This window comes from Strongylocentrotus purpuratus, unplaced genomic scaffold (genome assembly GCF_000002235.5).
Source record: "Strongylocentrotus purpuratus isolate Spur 01 unplaced genomic scaffold, Spur_5.0 spur5_scaffold_4, whole genome shotgun sequence".
Taxonomy (NCBI): domain Eukaryota; kingdom Metazoa; phylum Echinodermata; class Echinoidea; order Camarodonta; family Strongylocentrotidae; genus Strongylocentrotus; species Strongylocentrotus purpuratus.
The window spans coordinates 33,183,860-33,200,158 of NW_022145610.1; the positions used below are offsets into that span (position 1 = coordinate 33,183,860).

The following is a 16,299-nucleotide window of genomic DNA, read 5'->3' on the forward strand; positions in this document are numbered from 1 at the left end:
AAATGTAAAATAATACAGCTCTGTCTCTTTAAAACAGATTTTATACCTTTTTTTATGCCGAGCACATCTTAATGTGTCACTACACCGAGCTACGTAAGCTACTTAACAAACAAGAATGTTGTGTACAATAATCAAATATCATAGACAGATTGTATGCCATTTTTATGCCGAGTACATTTGAATGTGTCACTACACTGAGTTACGTACGCTACTTAACAGACAATAATGCTGTGTACAATAATCAAATATCACCGCAACTTCTGATAAATCAGTGGTCTCACAACTTCCATTCACTCACCTTCACACTGGAGTCCGTTGCCTTGGTAACCAGCTAAGCAGGAGCAGTTATAACTCCCAGGGAGATCTATACAAGCAGCATTGGTATCACACTCATGACGACGAGTGTCATTCTGAGATAGGGTGCACTCGTTGATGTCTGGGTAGAAACAATTTAGAGAATGAAATATTTACTGTAACCTGCGTGGCAAAATATTTTAATGCAGAAGTACACAAGGAAAATAAGGGATGCATACATACAGTGTACAAGTTTAAAGTTACAAGAAATTGTGGCCTTTATATTGAAATTTGTAGAAGAATAATCAGAAAATGTTTGAAAAGATTAAACATTGTTTTTACAAGTATGTTTCTTGAATATTAACTGTGACATATTTAGTTTTCAATATACATATAAATAAAACTACATTTACAAGAATTGTGAACAAGAAATGTGAGAAAATATCTTGTCAGCCATCCTACCACACATTCTCTGAAACAACTGTGACCCCATGACGGCTTATTTGATTTTTTTTTTCCTGTAATGATTGGGTAATGAAATACCAAATTATCTAACAAATTCATTTTAATTCTATGGAGGATTGCATCAAAGGGTATAAAGTCATGGAACAAGTTCTGCAACTCTGGATGTAATACTGAATGCCAGATGGGGCCTTGGGGGGGGGGGGGGGGGGGGGGGGGGGGTATGAGGAGTAAATAGTCTGAACCATATTCCTAACTTACTGATACAGCTGGTTCCAGTAGGGTCATATCCACTGGGGCATTCACAGATGAAACTTCCAGAGGTGTCAACACAGACCGCTGGTGATATGCAGGTGGTGTCGTTTACACATTCATCGATGTCTGTTAGGAGAAAGAATTTTGATCCAAGTAAATCACAATTGCCCCTTTTCAGGATATCAAAAATAATGAGCAAATACAAAATAAAATAAGATTACTTGCACAATGAAATCAATTCTTAATGCTTTCAAAATGGATGATACTGAGTGCAATGACATAATAGAGTAACATATGCAATAGTATGAGTATATTTACAGTAATACATCCAATTCAATTTAACATAAGAGTGGTCCTATTAAACCGAAAGAAACAATAACTTGCACCTTTAATCAAATAAGATACATAGTAATGTAAAGGAATTTTGATAACACTTTAACAACACTTATCACCTATCACCCAAATATAATGATGGAATATTAGAGGATGATTATTTTACATTTCACTGAATTGAATTTCTTTAAGATAAAATACTCACTTTCACAGAATGTTCCATTTCCGGTGTAACCACTCAAACAAGAACAGTTATAGGATCCCTCTGTATTGACACACTGTGCGAACTCATGACAATCATTCCCATTTGAACACTCATCAACATCTGGAAGAGAAGAACAGGTAATAGCTTACATGAATTAACTCCAGATCAATTACGGAAGTGAAGAAAAGAAGATTCATTACATTATGCACTACACATGACGAGCTAAGGAAAGAAATGTATAGGTTTTTACAACAATTAAATAGATTCTTTAACAAAAACTGCCCCAAAATCTGACGTTAATAACAATGTTGTACCTTTTTGTTATTTTAAAACACAATTCATCTGAAAAAGAATTATGCAGAAAATAGGATAATGAACCTTTGAACATGGCTTGATTTTATAGAACAGATTTCCAGCCAGAAAATCACATTTTGGGTCTTTCCAGGACAACTTTGAAAAATCAAGAATTTTCAAGGATTTCCAAGGACCCAAGGAATCCTGTTAATGCTAGTTTTGTTCTTCATAGATAATTATCAGATCATAATGGGTAAGTAAATGACTTGAATTCCATATCAAACTCACCAAGACAGGTGATCCCATCTCCATCATAACCACTCACACAACTACACATGTAGCTGCCAAAAGAATTGATACACATCGCATTGGTTCCACATAAACTGCTGTCAGCACACTCATCGATGTCTAAAAGGAAACAAAAACATGTAGAAGTTAATAAGTTCTCCCATAATTATTAAAGAATAATGAGGAAAATTTCTTCTTAATTCGTTAGTCAAGTAAAACACCTATAAACATTTCTAAAAACATCTTGAATGCTCAAGCACAATCTAATAAAAAAGCGTTTCACTGGATTGTGAATTTCTTTATTTATTAGGAAAACAAGGAGTATATAAAAATAGAAAAAAGGACAGAGTGAATAACAAACAAACTCAAATTTTTTGAAAGAAGGATATGTGCAGAGATTGAGCAAAATAGTTTGAAACTATTCTAAAAACAATAATCTATTATTGTATTGAGGAAACTGCACAACAGAATACTCTTGCAACAAATAATAGAAATAAAACACATGTTTGTTACCTTGACAAATTGATCCATTTTGTACGAATCCGGTCATGCATTGACACATGAAACCTCCCACTGTATTAATACATATCTGAGATGCTGTATCACATGTGTTACTTCCATCTTGGCATTCATTGATATCTGATTAAAAAAGAAAGGAGCAAAACCAAAACATATAATTAAATAAATAATATGTACCTCACAATGTTTAGGCACAACCATAAACTTATAAGAATCCCTTACAGAAGTTTGTTCAATTGCATTCTTAAAAAGAAATATTGCTAGTGAACTTAATCATTCAGTATTTCGTCAATATATGCCAATGGCATCTACATCATGGGACTCATTTACACTTAGTTTTCAATGATAACAAAAGAATAAGAAAATGTAAAATTTAGTGTTATATGTACAATTTTTCTACAAAATGCATGTATGGTCAAGAAATAAAGGAACATATACAACGTGCATGCAGGTAGGGAAATCTTTCTTGGTTTGAACTTTAAAGGTACACACTTCTGTTTATCTTCAAAATCTTGAACTCAGAGCTTATATTAATAACCCATTGATTCCTGATTTCTTTTCTTCCAACAGGCTTTTAGTACAGGGCCCCATTTCACAAAACTTGTCATCAGTGAAAAATTACAGTTTTGATTATAAGCTAGTGAAATCCTTTAATCTGATTGGTTATCAGCAGATTTGTCATTGATTCTAGTCATTTATCATTGAAAAAAGGCTTTGTGAAACAGGTCCAAGGAGTCATCCTGTTTCCATAGGAAATGGATTAAGGGTATGATACAGATCCTCGAGGATGTACGTCACAAGAATGTACAAGGTATAAGTTCACAAGGTCAAAGGTCAATGATCTTACCATTGCATGTGCGGCCATCAGTCTCAAGGGAATACCCCTCAGAGCAGGAGCAGTTGTACCCTCCAATGGTATTGGTACAGTCCTGATTGCACATGTTGCTGTATTCTACATCAGTGCACTCGTCAATATCTAGAAAGGAAAAAGAACGGTAATGGTTAGTTGAATGTCAATTGAGATTTTAAAGGAGGCGAGTTGGCTCAATTAGTAAAGTGTCTTCATGTCAAACCACAGATCATGATTATAAATCAGGGGGTGTTTCACAGAACTTGTCATCAGTGACAAATGACAGCTTTTGTTATAAGCTACTGAAATGCTTGCTTCTGATTGGTTATCAGCAGATTTGTCACTGACTTTTGTCATTTTTCATTGATAAAAGGCTTTGTGAAACACCCCCCAGCTTGGATTGATGACTCCGAGCTTGTGTTGTCTGTGAAATGAGCCCTTTCCCTGATTCATACATGAAGATGCACACTAGGAAACAATGTAAAACAATGTGATTGATGTCTCTCATACACGATGTCAAAAAGTCCTGATGCACGTTCAGAACCCACTGCACTCCTCACCAAGAGTAGAGTGACCCATGTATAGTGGTTCACCTGTACATCCCCATCAGTTATACTGGGGGGAGGGACCCAAGGGTCAAGGGTCAGAGTGATTAAGTTCAATTATCTCTATCCAAGGCACAGGCAATACAAAGTAACGAATAGTAATAACAGAATAGTGCTTACCTATACAAGATGTGATGTCGGAGCTGTTGAATTTGTAGCCATTGTAGCAAACACACATCTCCATTCCGTTGAGATTAACACAGTCTGCATTGCTACATACAGTACTTATGCAGCTTGTTTCCGCTGAAAAAGAAAAGGGGACCAATCTTATTATACATTGTCACCTAATTAGCCTGAAAGAGGGGTGACGGAGCTTGAAGAGGGGTCATGAGAAAGAGACCCCTGAAAACATTTTTCTAGAATTAAATCTTGTAAAAATAAGGGTATATGTACTGCACATCCTTACTTGGGTGGCAATCATTAATTTCCTATACAAATTGTTTGGGAGATATTATTTATTTTGTGTCCTGGACATTCTGTGTTCCAGTCCATTTTCTTCTTCTATTCTGTTAGAATTCATTTTTTGTCATTAACAGAAATCAAGTTTACTATGAATAATGATGACTGACTGGTTCAAAATAATATGACTAGTAATCAATTGTGATTCTTTGTGCAACATATGGCCAGAAGTTTAGAGAACTCTTTGGTACTTGTATCAATGTAATTTTTAATCAAGAATGAAAAAAATGTGAATTGAATTGAATTGAATTGACTTACGGACACAGTTGCCTTGCAGGTCAGCGATGAAGCCTTCATAGCAGTAGCAACTGAAACCATCTGGGTTCTGAGCAGGGGTGGTATTGTTACACCCCTGGGGGCAACCACTGATACCAAGTGCACACTCATCCTCATCTGGTATAAACACAAAGAAAAGATGATAAACAAATGCAAGATATTTAATCCTTTAACTACTGAATTGTCTCAGTCCCATAAGCTTAATACAGGAAACATCTACATGTAGTTCTGTAAGCTATGGGCTAAAATTGCAACATCTTGAAACAATTCAGAACCTTAACCACCATCAAGGTTTTGGAGCAGGGGTGGTGTTGTTACCCTCCTGGGAGCAACTAATGATACCACGTCATAGTCATATTCATCTGGTATAAACATAAAGTTAATGATTAGATAACTGAAAAAAGTATATTCATTTGACCTTGTATCATTTTCTTGATACTACTTAATGTGACAAAACATCTATATTCTTAAAATATATCAAAGACAACATGGATATATAAAAAGCATTGAATCCCACATTATTATTTTTTAAATCTAAAGAAGATGTTAACTTATTCTTAATTTCTTTGTAAATCAATACTAATGCACATAAACACTGATTATGAATACTTTGTATTGTTGTTAACATCAATATCATAATTATCATCATTTTTATCAATTCATAATTACTTCAAAGTGTTCAATATTTTTTTGTTTTTATTCTACTGAATGTGATATTGATATCTTTAGCAGATGCTAACTTACTCTCAAACCAATTGAACCTCAAGTCAACAATATACACACTCAAAAACAACCCCACTGATTACTTCAAATTTTGCAATCATGCCATACTTTTCTATAAACTCTGATGGAGACGATATTCATATCTAAAGTAGATATTAACTTTTTATTTGTACTGATCATGATTTCCGTAAATCATGCAGAATACTAAGTACTTTCAGAGATGTGACTATAATAAGTCCTACATTAAGAAAAAGCATTCAACTTTGACCCCTCTTCCTAGATACTACTGATTCGGACCTAAATGTGTATGTACATGTATGTACATCTTAGGTAGATGTAAACCTATTCTAAAACAAATTAATATCGAAATACGACATTACACAAAGGAAACACTAAGATACTGACGATATATAATATAAGTGTGCCATTATATAATACACTTACCAAGACAAGTGTTTGGGAGCGAGAGATCGATTCTGTACCCATCTGTGCATGAACACTCAAAGCTACCCACAGTATTGGTACACACTTGCTCACAGTCATCAGCCTGGGTTTGACACTCATCAATATCTACACAGAAATGATAAATTGAAAATATGTAACATTCCTTTTCTTCTTTAAATTGCAAAAGCTCACAAATATGTTGAATCTGATATGCAGGTGAAAGTTTTTTTAAATCAAGAAAATTTGGATATTGGTGGCAAACTTGCGATAAAGGAAGAAATAACATGATAAGAAGTTAAAATGAACTACATGTATAAACATTTCTATGTCACAACTGAATATGATTTTAATGGGACAAAATTGAAATAATTCTTATCATATTGTCAGATTAAAAACTTTGGTAACTCTCATTTTAAAGTATTTCCTTAAAATATATATCAATTTAACAAGTAATCTTAAAGGGATATGTAGAACAAACGTAAAAGATTTATCTCTGCTCATCTCAATTCAAACTGGTGATTATTGAGTCTTAATTGTATCCTAAAATCTCTACTTTGCAGTTCATTGACTTTCAATTATTTATGAATATCTAACCGTGAAATAAAGCTGTATTAATAACGTAATCTGACAAACCTTGACATGTCCTGCCATCCCCTGTATAGCCAGACACACAGGAGCATGAGTAGGAACCAACAGTGTTTGTACAGATACCCAACGTTGAGTTACAGTCATCAGTACCAACAGCACATTCATTCATATCTGAGTGAGAAAGGGAAAGAAGAAATTGAATAATATTTTTGTTTTTTTTTAAAGAAGGAAAGAGTATGCAAGCCTAAATTATGTTTCTGCCTTAAACTTTGGTCAATATCACGAATAAGAATACATAATACATGTACATAAATCATTGTGAACACATGATTTTTAGAAATACAAACCCAACGAAAAACATAAAATATTATAAATACTAGAAGATTAAATGTAATATTTATGCTATAACAGGTTTTTAATAAGCTGGTTTGGTAATATTCAGTCAGGATCTCTCATTGTTTATGATATACCAAATATGAGTTTAAAAGATTATGTACAGATTAATAAGTTCTTTTCCCTTATCCTTGGTTCTACACGAACAACATACACAAAAGAATGATAATGCAGCCATGCCCCAAGCCAAAATCCTGTTTGGAACAGACTTTTTCAAATGCATGAAGGCTAAGCATGTTCCCAACAAAGATTTAATGATATACAAAAACATTTAGCCAAACAAACAACTGCTTTAAAACTTATTTTAAAAAAGTCTCATTTACAAAATGAATGGCAAAGTAAGGGTTAAAAGATAAAACAACAAGAAGACTGACTTACCCACACAAGTCACACCATCCCCTGCGAATCCAGGCTTGCATTGGCAGCTGAATGATCCCACAGTATTATCACATAGAGCATTGCTGGAGCAAACAGATACATTGGATCTGCACTCATTCACATCTGTATAAAAATAAACAATATTCTGAGCTATGTACTTTGGAAATGAGTTCTATGACACATCCAAATATGCTAGGACTCGGTGAAGCCATCTGGATTAAGAGAACACCAGGCAACATGCATAAGGACGGTGGAGGGGGGGGGGGGGGGGCTAACCAGTTGTATGACATCTATGACATGGCAATCACCAAAGGATGCCGTTTAGCTTTCAGAGATGTGACTCAAATGAGACCTACATTACAAATAGCATTCAGCCTTTTGACCCACCTTCCTAGATTCTACCAATTGGACATTCATGTAAATATATACATATATCTTAGGTAGATCTCAACTTATTCTCAAAGTAAATCTGTTCTTCTAGTTATACCAGTACATTTATTGAAGAACTTTGACAAACAACCAATATAATTCATTGCACTTACCCTCGCAAGTAAAGCCATTTCCAGAGTAACCAGTGTTACAGCGGCAGTCATATGATCCTTGGGTGTTCAGGCAGAGGCTTGAACCCTCAGCACACTCATCTAGTCCTGTGATACACTCATCAATATCTGCAGGATGATATTTATATAAATCCTTTTATCCTTTCCCTGATAAAAAAAATCATCAACACTACATAGAAATGAACATCAAATTTGTAGAAAGTTTCTCTTATTCTTTGAATGCTTCCAACAGGTGCTTATTTACAAGCATGTGCTTTCTTTCTTAAAAGTCCATCAATCACCTTCGTCGTCATTTTCATCATCATTATCATCAATATCAACATCATAATCAACCGACCGACCCATGTTGTGGCACCTAAAGGGCAATACAACTTTTCTTTTTAGGCCTCATCATTGTCATCATCATAAAACATATCAACATAATAATTAATCATCATCATTGTCATCATCATCATCATCAATATCCTCCCTCCATATCCTCCTCCTCCTTCTCCTCATTATCTTCATCTCAAATCTAAAGACCTACCAACACAAGTGATGCCATCCCCCACCAGACCCACAGGACAGGTACAGAGGTAGCTTCCCAGGGTGTCTTCACATGTAGCTCTAGGGTGACACTCCCTGGATGCAAGCAGACACTCGTTGATGTTAGAGCAAGACGTGATGCCATCCCCCTCCCAACCAGACTCACATGTACAACCATAGGAGCCAACAGTATTGGTGCAAAATGCATTGATGTTGCAGTTGTCAAGGTTACGAGCACACTCATCGATATCTGTTTGTAAAGGAATAATCAAAATTTGTTTGCATCATAAATACACTTGCAGTTGTGGAAAAAATGACTCTATGAGATATATTTATAATGAAGTATATTACACTCATTCATCTTTAGAGACAAGTAAGCTTAATTAAGGATGCTAGGTTCATAAAAGGCTGAATTACTCAATACATGTAATAATGTCACTTATTCTCATGGATATTCTATGACATTCAAGTATTGCATCACTGATGAACAGTCTTGGCATAAAGTGACAAAACCCTTGATGAGAATCAGCTGATAAGAGCCAGAAGGGCGTTAACTCTATTTGCTGTGCGTGTATGTTGTCAACTCTTTGCAAGAAGGTCATTACTGCCATTAAGACTAGATAGCTGTTAGAGCCTTCTTGGCTCTCCTCAGATGATGTGCACAATGAATGAAGACTCTCACCTGAACATGATTGTCCATTCCCCTCAAATCCTGCAACACAATCACAAACGTAAGAGCCAGGGATGTTCGTGCAGTCAGCATTAGGATCACAAATTTGAGTAACCTCTAGACACTCATCGATATCTGGATGAAGGAGAAAATTAATACCAGGGTTCAGAAGTATAAACACGTATTTATTTGTGATTACCATTATGTAAATTCTTCATAAAATACCCCCTTAAAAATCTAAATACATGTAGTTAACAAAACTGTTGTAATTGTAATACAATTTTTATTCTGATCATTAGCATCATTGACTTTGCAATCATCTCTATCATTATCATCATCACTTCCATTATCATTCCCCCCCCCCCTCCCCCTCCTCCTCCTCCTCCTCCTCCTCCTCCTCATCATCATCACGGGTAAGACCCTCATCTCCTTCCTCTTTGACTCACCTGTACAGCTGACCCCATCTCCTCTGTAGCCATCCAGACAAGAGCAGCTGAATGATCCTACTGTATTGACACAGTCTGCATTCACATCACAGTTATCTGTTCCAAGTTCACACTCATCCATATCTACAATGAAAAGAATAATGATACTATAGTAAAGGAAAAACAACTAAAATAGTTTGAGAGAGAGAGAACAGAGACTTACATGGAGGTACAATGCATATTGGACATTTAGAAACGTAAATATTTTCAGAAAGAAAGAAAAAAAAACATCACATTATAAACAATTCTCCAGGTTTTGAGGTTTAATGTCAAATTCATTTTTGTATTTTTTTTCTTCTAAATTTCAAGAGACACACATAAAGCTGTAACAAAGTAAGAGATAATCCTAAGCTTACCGATGCATGATCTAAGATCTGGATGGAGCTCATAGCCAGGATCACAGTTACAGGAGTAAGATCCTAGGACATTGATACAGATCTGTTCACAAGCTGGTCCTCCATCCGCGGCTGATCGGTTGGCCCACTCCACACATTCATCAAAGTCTGAAATAAAGTTATGCACATTAGTCATGCGTGTATTGGGCTCTGTTTCATAAAACTTGTTATCAATAACAAGTGTCAACAACTGTTATAAGCTACTAAAACCATTGCATTTTGATTGACTGAGAGCAAATTTGTCATAGAATTTTAGCATTTGCTATTGATGAGAAGATTTATAAAATGGGACCCTAGCTGGTCTAGTGAATAAGTCACTGGACTGTGGACTGCATATTACAGGGTTTTAATCCCTGCCATGGCACTAATGACAGGCTTTCACCAAGGCATTCATTTACACTTGTCACTCTTAATATCATGGAAGTTGACCTAAAGCCAATTAAGGAAGTAAATATTATCCGAGACCACTCACAAGATAATAATTATAATAGTTCAGTTCTTGTATAGCGCATAATACGTTATGAAATAACATCTCTATGCGCTTCCAAAGATAATGGGGGATACATTTGAAAGGGATGTGATGGAGGGCATTTCAACCCCATTTAATAGCCCTAGATGACAGCAGATAAATTCTCATCAACCCTTTCAGTACTGTAGGCTGTCTAAATCCCCCGCAGTGTGATATTGTTTCACATGGATAATGTTTCTATAAGAGGAACAATGGAAAAGGAACTTTGGTTGGAAAAATTGTCTCTTGAATATTCCATGGGTGATATATATTTGTATACTTGGTGGCTATAATAATAATAATAATAATAGCTAGTTCTTATATAGCGCTTTTCAGGACCGAAGGCCCTCTCAAAGCGCTTTACAGATATATATATATTATTACCCCGGTCATCGGATTCAGGCTTACCCGCACACAATGTATGCACATTCTCCACTCCCTGGGGAGCATTCCAGCCAGGCGTCATTTTTACAAGCGCACACTTGCTAATCTAAGCACATTAATTCCACTGAACTACATGTAATTACCTGCACATTTGAATCCATCCCCAACTAGCCCATTTGGGCAAGTGCCTGATCCGCAGAGGTTACCCGTACTAGGTGCCATGCTGTCAATGCATGTTACTCCCGGAAAGCAAGGGCTATCAGTGCAAGCATCATTATCCAGCTGGCAGAAATCACCCGTCCAACCCGGGCTGCACACGCACACAACAACCTAAATTAAAAACACAACCAAATGGGGACGATGAGTACATATGATAGATACATGTATCAATAATAGCTATATTTTATAGCACTTAATACTAATATTTCTACAATTAGGTACAGTCTCATGTTATTACAACTACCCCGTCTTTGGATTCAATTGCTTTTTTGCACACAATGAAGTGCACACTCTCCACTCCAGTGGGAGCATTCAATGTAGGACGTACACTGTGATGGCAGGTAATTAACGACAATAATGTAACACACACACATATCCTAAACTTTTGATCAAGATGGAAAAATAATGAATATGCAAGTTATATAAAGCTTAGGAGATGTTTTTAATGTAAATTTGAAAGCAAATTTTAGATATTTAAAAAAAAAAAAAAAAAAAAAAAAATCGTTTTCAGTTGTGTTTTGAATTGTTCTGTTAAATAGAAATGCAGGAGATGAGAAGGAAGAGAGTTCCAGAGAATGGGTGCAGCTTTGGCGATTCAGTAATATTCAGTAATATTTCATATTGCACTGATCAAAGCACTCACCGCAAATCTATCATTGATGATATTGGAGTCGTCCGTGTACTGGTCATACACGCAGGTTCCATTATTCTGGCAGTCACAAATCTTGACCACTGGTTCAACAGGGCTGTAGACTTGACCGTCTGAAGCACGGATGACCAGACTGACCGGCGCGGTGGACTGAGGTGTCCAAATAAATACACCACCTAAGAAGCAGAAGATATAAAGAATACATTGTAAGTGGGCATATCAACTATGGGTAGGAAATCACTGCAGTCTTCACTAATAAGTATTAACCTGTTGAAAACTAAGTATAAGATACATGTGACTTTGGCTTGAGTCTGTGAGAAATGCGCATTATACCAAAATCAAATTGTATCCAACAATTTAGGATTGTAGTTTTTGAGAAAAATACTGATAATGGCACTTGATTTGCTTGATATTTATCTCTTCATATATTCTTTCCATCTCTCATTTCTTATATTTCTATTTTTTTTCTTCAATTATTTTTTTCTTCAATTATTTCAATACATACTCACCAAATTGCTAAATTCCCTGTTTCTTATTTTGTGTGTATTTACAACCAATTCCAAAACTATTTGGATAATCTAATCACAAATGAAGTATGGTTAAAGAACCATTCATTAGACGAAATTCATCTTACAATCAAATTGTCTTACTTAGAAGAATTAATCAGCATGCGTAAATGTCAAGGAAAACAACTATGTAAACATGTGACTTCTATAATCTATCATAGCATTCATTCAAAAAGCGGTATGGCTGGATGCATTTGATCTTACTTGAACTGTTGATCTCTGCACCAGGTACATCATTCAAGAGGTCAAAGGTCACATCACCGCCTTCAGGATCTGTTGCCATGACAGTAAAGTTGACTGGATTCCCAACCTCCACCTCGAGGTTGTTACTAACTCCTGTGACGTTTGGTGGGAAGTTCACTATTCATGGAGAAAATGGGGGAAAGAAGTTTGAATCAATAAATAGGAGAAATATATGTATGACAATATGAGAAATACTGCAAAACATCACAAATTCTTTAACTAAAATAAAGTTTTCTTTTACAGTTCATGGTGAGATCTCTGTATATAGTTTCATGGATGTATTTAACTTAAAAGTATCATAAGTGAATGTTCACTTTTCTCCTCGGTTTTATTAAAGGGAAATCATATTGTTTCTCAATTTTGAACTAAATGGTCACAAATACAAATGATCACAATTTTTTCGTCAATTGAGCGGTAACTAACAAATGACATTATCATTTATCAAAACAGATAGACCTGTATGGGTTCTCCTAAACAAATTATTTCTTTTTTTCACAAATTCTTGTATAAATCTATTCTGGGTGGATTTAATTATGACCCATTTAGGTATAGACACTGAATATATAAATAGGTATTGGTGATTGCCGCTAAAAGCAGTAAAGTGAAGGGGGAAAAGGGAGCCATGATGTGACACAGTCTAACAGATTACAAGCTAAAAAGCAATAAAAAGAGGAGATCAAATAAAACCTCTACCACTGTTTCCTACGATAGTAAAATGAAAATAAAATTGAATGAAAAAGATTTTGAAGACTTACAGAGTATATCATTATTGGTAATGAAGGCCTCTTCCGTCAGTTTTGTTGACATCCCGATGGCATTGTCTCTGGTTGCTAGGGAATCATAAAGACACTCTCTGCTGCTGCCACAGGTGTCTTGGGCTGATGCTAGGAAGGCAGGGTCACTCTGCTCTGTGGCTGCTATCAGGTCATCCAGGAAGACCGGGGTGAAGGTCACGTTATTGAAGGTCACCCAGCTCTGTCCACTGCGGGTGTAGTTAAAGAGGGACTCACTGACCAAGATGCGCCCTAGAGGAATGAAATAGGAATTGAAAGTCACTGATAATACATACACACTTCTGATTCTTAACCCATTGACAATGACTGTAGACATATGTATGCTCTGGTTGCAATGATGCTCCATGGTCAGTTTCTAACAATCAAAATCTGATGTTGATACCTAACTCTAACCTGAAACCTAACCTAAAACATGTATTGATAATAATATTTTGCTTTTATAGCACTTAATACATTGACGATGTCTCTATAAGCACTTTACAAATATATTATTACCCCGGTCATCAGATCTATAGCTATAGGCTTGCCCGCACAAAATGTATGCTCCTTCTCCACTTCCTGGGGAGCATTCCAGCCAGGCACCATTTTATAGAAGCTCACAATGCTGAGCAAACTACACTAAGGTTGCATCCTACCGGGTCCCATTTAACACATGTGTGGCAAATGTGGATTATTGTATTGTCAAAGTACGTTGGTGCCGGGCTGGGATTTGAACCCTGTACCTTGTGATCTGCAATCGGGTGACTTACCCACTAGACCACAACACCTCTACAAACCACGGTACCTCACTTCCCATAACCTCATAACCTTATAACTTTAACAAAATAAAGCTCAAAAGCAAATGTCGCTGACTCAAATGTATAGGATCACTTAACCGTGTGAGCATAAGAACAATGTACACATAACACATACATGTACATGTATAGTGTAACACAAATAAGTAGAATTTTAGATGGAGAAAAAACACTCACATGATTCTCCAAAGGTGAATAGATCACTGTCAGTATAGTTGCCCTCAGGTCCTGTAGCAGTCTGCAGTAAACCATCTGATCTCATGAAGTCATTCCAGATATCACCATCCCACACACCTATAAATCAAAAGGACAAAACAATTTTTTTTGTTGAAAATATACCTTTCATTACATAATTACTTGCTTATACTCAATGTGCTATTAGTTTAATTAACAATTACAACACATACATTTTCATTAGCACACTTGAAAGCTACAAATTAATTCCATAAATTCAGGCTTCTTAATGCATCAAGTAATTTTGCCCTGTTTTCTTTCAATAAGAATAAAGTCACCATTCTTGGGTAAGAATTAAGGCATTCTGTACTGAAAAGGTAACTTTTGACTATTAAAAATCCTAACCATTGCTTCACAAGAGACCTTTAGGGAAATCCAGTTCCAGTTACTGTAACATTTTTGAGACATATTTTCGCTATTCAAACAAATCTTATTCAGAAATCGGAAATTCCTTCCTTGTCAATTTAAGATGAGTCGATTACCCTGACACTTCTGACTCTCCATCTATTTTTAATCCTTTCCTGTCACTTGTCGTGCTCAATATTATTCTGATTAAACCAGAATTTAATTGATACGAGACCAATTTTTGAACATACCCAGAAGTCCTCGAGTGACGCCGGTCTTGTAGCTCTCTGGAGCTGAGAAGACGATATCAAGGAAACCCTCAATGACGCCGACGTTGATGGACATCCCGACCTGCCAGTAAGCAACAACTCTTAGTGATCCATTGCTGATACGCTGCTGTAGGGAGAAGCCTCCATTCACATATGCCCCTAAAATCCGACACAAAATGAGAAATAATCAATGTACAGTTAAACCTGCGTTAGTGACCACCTGTCTACAAAGACCACATTTTTTGTTTCCCTTGAAAATGGTTTCTCATTGAAACATGTGCTATAGGCACCTGTCTACAAAGATCACTTTTCTTGTCTCAATTGGGTAGTCTTCATAGACAGGTTTCAGTGTATTAGGTTTGAAGCAACTAACTGAAATCATTCATAACATTGGTAACACGCCTCCATTTACATAATGCTCCTAAAATCCAACACAAAATGAGATAATCAATGAATTACCGTAAATCACAGTGTATAAGGCGCACTTTTTTGCCGCTGAAAAAATTTGAAAGTCGGGGGTGCATCTTATACACAGGTACAGAAAAAAAAGTTTCGATTTATGGCGCTATATGCCTGGCAATTTCTGCCAGCTCAGTAATCAGTGTGTTGACTCACCACTCGGAAACTACAACAACACTCAAATTTGTCTGTCATGTTGGTTTGAAAGTACTGAATCTTTCTAATAGATCTCAATATGTAGTTTATAATAATAATTCCTCGATTTTTTTTTCTATTTATATCATGCATGACTATTGATGTTTGGCATAGAACACAGTGCTTCTGCTAGGTGATGTGATGAGGCTGGTGTGGGACACTTGGTATCATGAAGCCTTAGAGTCTGGACCTGTTTTTAATTTACATTAATGATCTTACACATTCTTCTACAACGACATTGTTACTATTATTTGTGACAAGTTCACAACTTCAACTGCACCTCGATGTAAAATGAAGGTCCTTCCCCGCGTGGGTTTTCGGCAACAAAACAACAACAACAGCAAAACAAAAAACTTTTTTTTTTCTTCTTTTTCCCCTCAAAATAGGGGTGCGCCTTATACACAGAGATTTACGGTACCGGTAGGTTTGAAGCAAGTAACTGATATCATTAATATCATTGGGAACAAGACTCCACTCACATAGCCCTCTAAACCCAAAATAATTGTATTAGTTGCAGTGATGAACTTGAACACTTAAGCGCTGGTAACATGGAGAGATAAGTTCATCAGAACTATTTTATATGTACACTGTACTGTAAAATGTAAAACGATAAGATATCAGAAATGCTGAAATATATCT

General features: G+C 36.0%; 1 protein-coding gene across 5 annotated transcripts in view; it reads right to left on the reverse strand.

Annotated features, from left to right (window-relative positions):
* Positions 1–16,299, reverse strand: part of LOC590125 — a 56,728-nt gene that overhangs the window by 14,695 nt on the left and 25,734 nt on the right. For 4 of the 5 annotated variants that reach the window (XR_004066424.1, XM_030998108.1, XM_030998107.1 and 1 more), the window contains 22 exons: positions 14,989–15,165; positions 14,336–14,452; positions 13,326–13,595; positions 12,532–12,687; positions 11,756–11,937; positions 11,037–11,223; positions 9,963–10,109; positions 9,568–9,690; positions 9,134–9,256; positions 8,453–8,701; positions 7,909–8,034; positions 7,367–7,489; positions 6,641–6,766; positions 6,008–6,133; positions 4,823–4,957; positions 4,226–4,348; positions 3,498–3,626; positions 2,645–2,770; positions 2,132–2,251; positions 1,550–1,669; positions 1,018–1,137; positions 299–436 (listed from right to left, as the gene is read on the reverse strand). Coding sequence is in view for 4 of the 5 variants with exons in the window: in XM_030998108.1 (XP_030853968.1) it covers positions 299–436; positions 1,018–1,137; positions 1,550–1,669; positions 2,132–2,251; positions 2,645–2,770; positions 3,498–3,626; positions 4,226–4,348; positions 4,823–4,957; positions 6,008–6,133; positions 6,641–6,766; positions 7,367–7,489; positions 7,909–8,034; positions 8,453–8,701; positions 9,134–9,256; positions 9,568–9,690; positions 9,963–10,109; positions 11,037–11,223; positions 11,756–11,937; positions 12,532–12,687; positions 13,326–13,595; positions 14,336–14,452; positions 14,989–15,165 (3,243 nt within the window). In the remaining variant the exon portion in view is untranslated. The remainder of the gene's footprint in view (positions 1–298; positions 437–1,017; positions 1,138–1,549; positions 1,670–2,131; positions 2,252–2,644; positions 2,771–3,497; positions 3,627–4,225; positions 4,349–4,822; positions 4,958–6,007; positions 6,134–6,640; positions 6,767–7,366; positions 7,490–7,908; positions 8,035–8,452; positions 8,702–9,133; positions 9,257–9,567; positions 9,691–9,962; positions 10,110–11,036; positions 11,224–11,755; positions 11,938–12,531; positions 12,688–13,325; positions 13,596–14,335; positions 14,453–14,988; positions 15,166–16,299) is intronic. The other variant, XM_030998109.1, reaches the window with a different exon arrangement.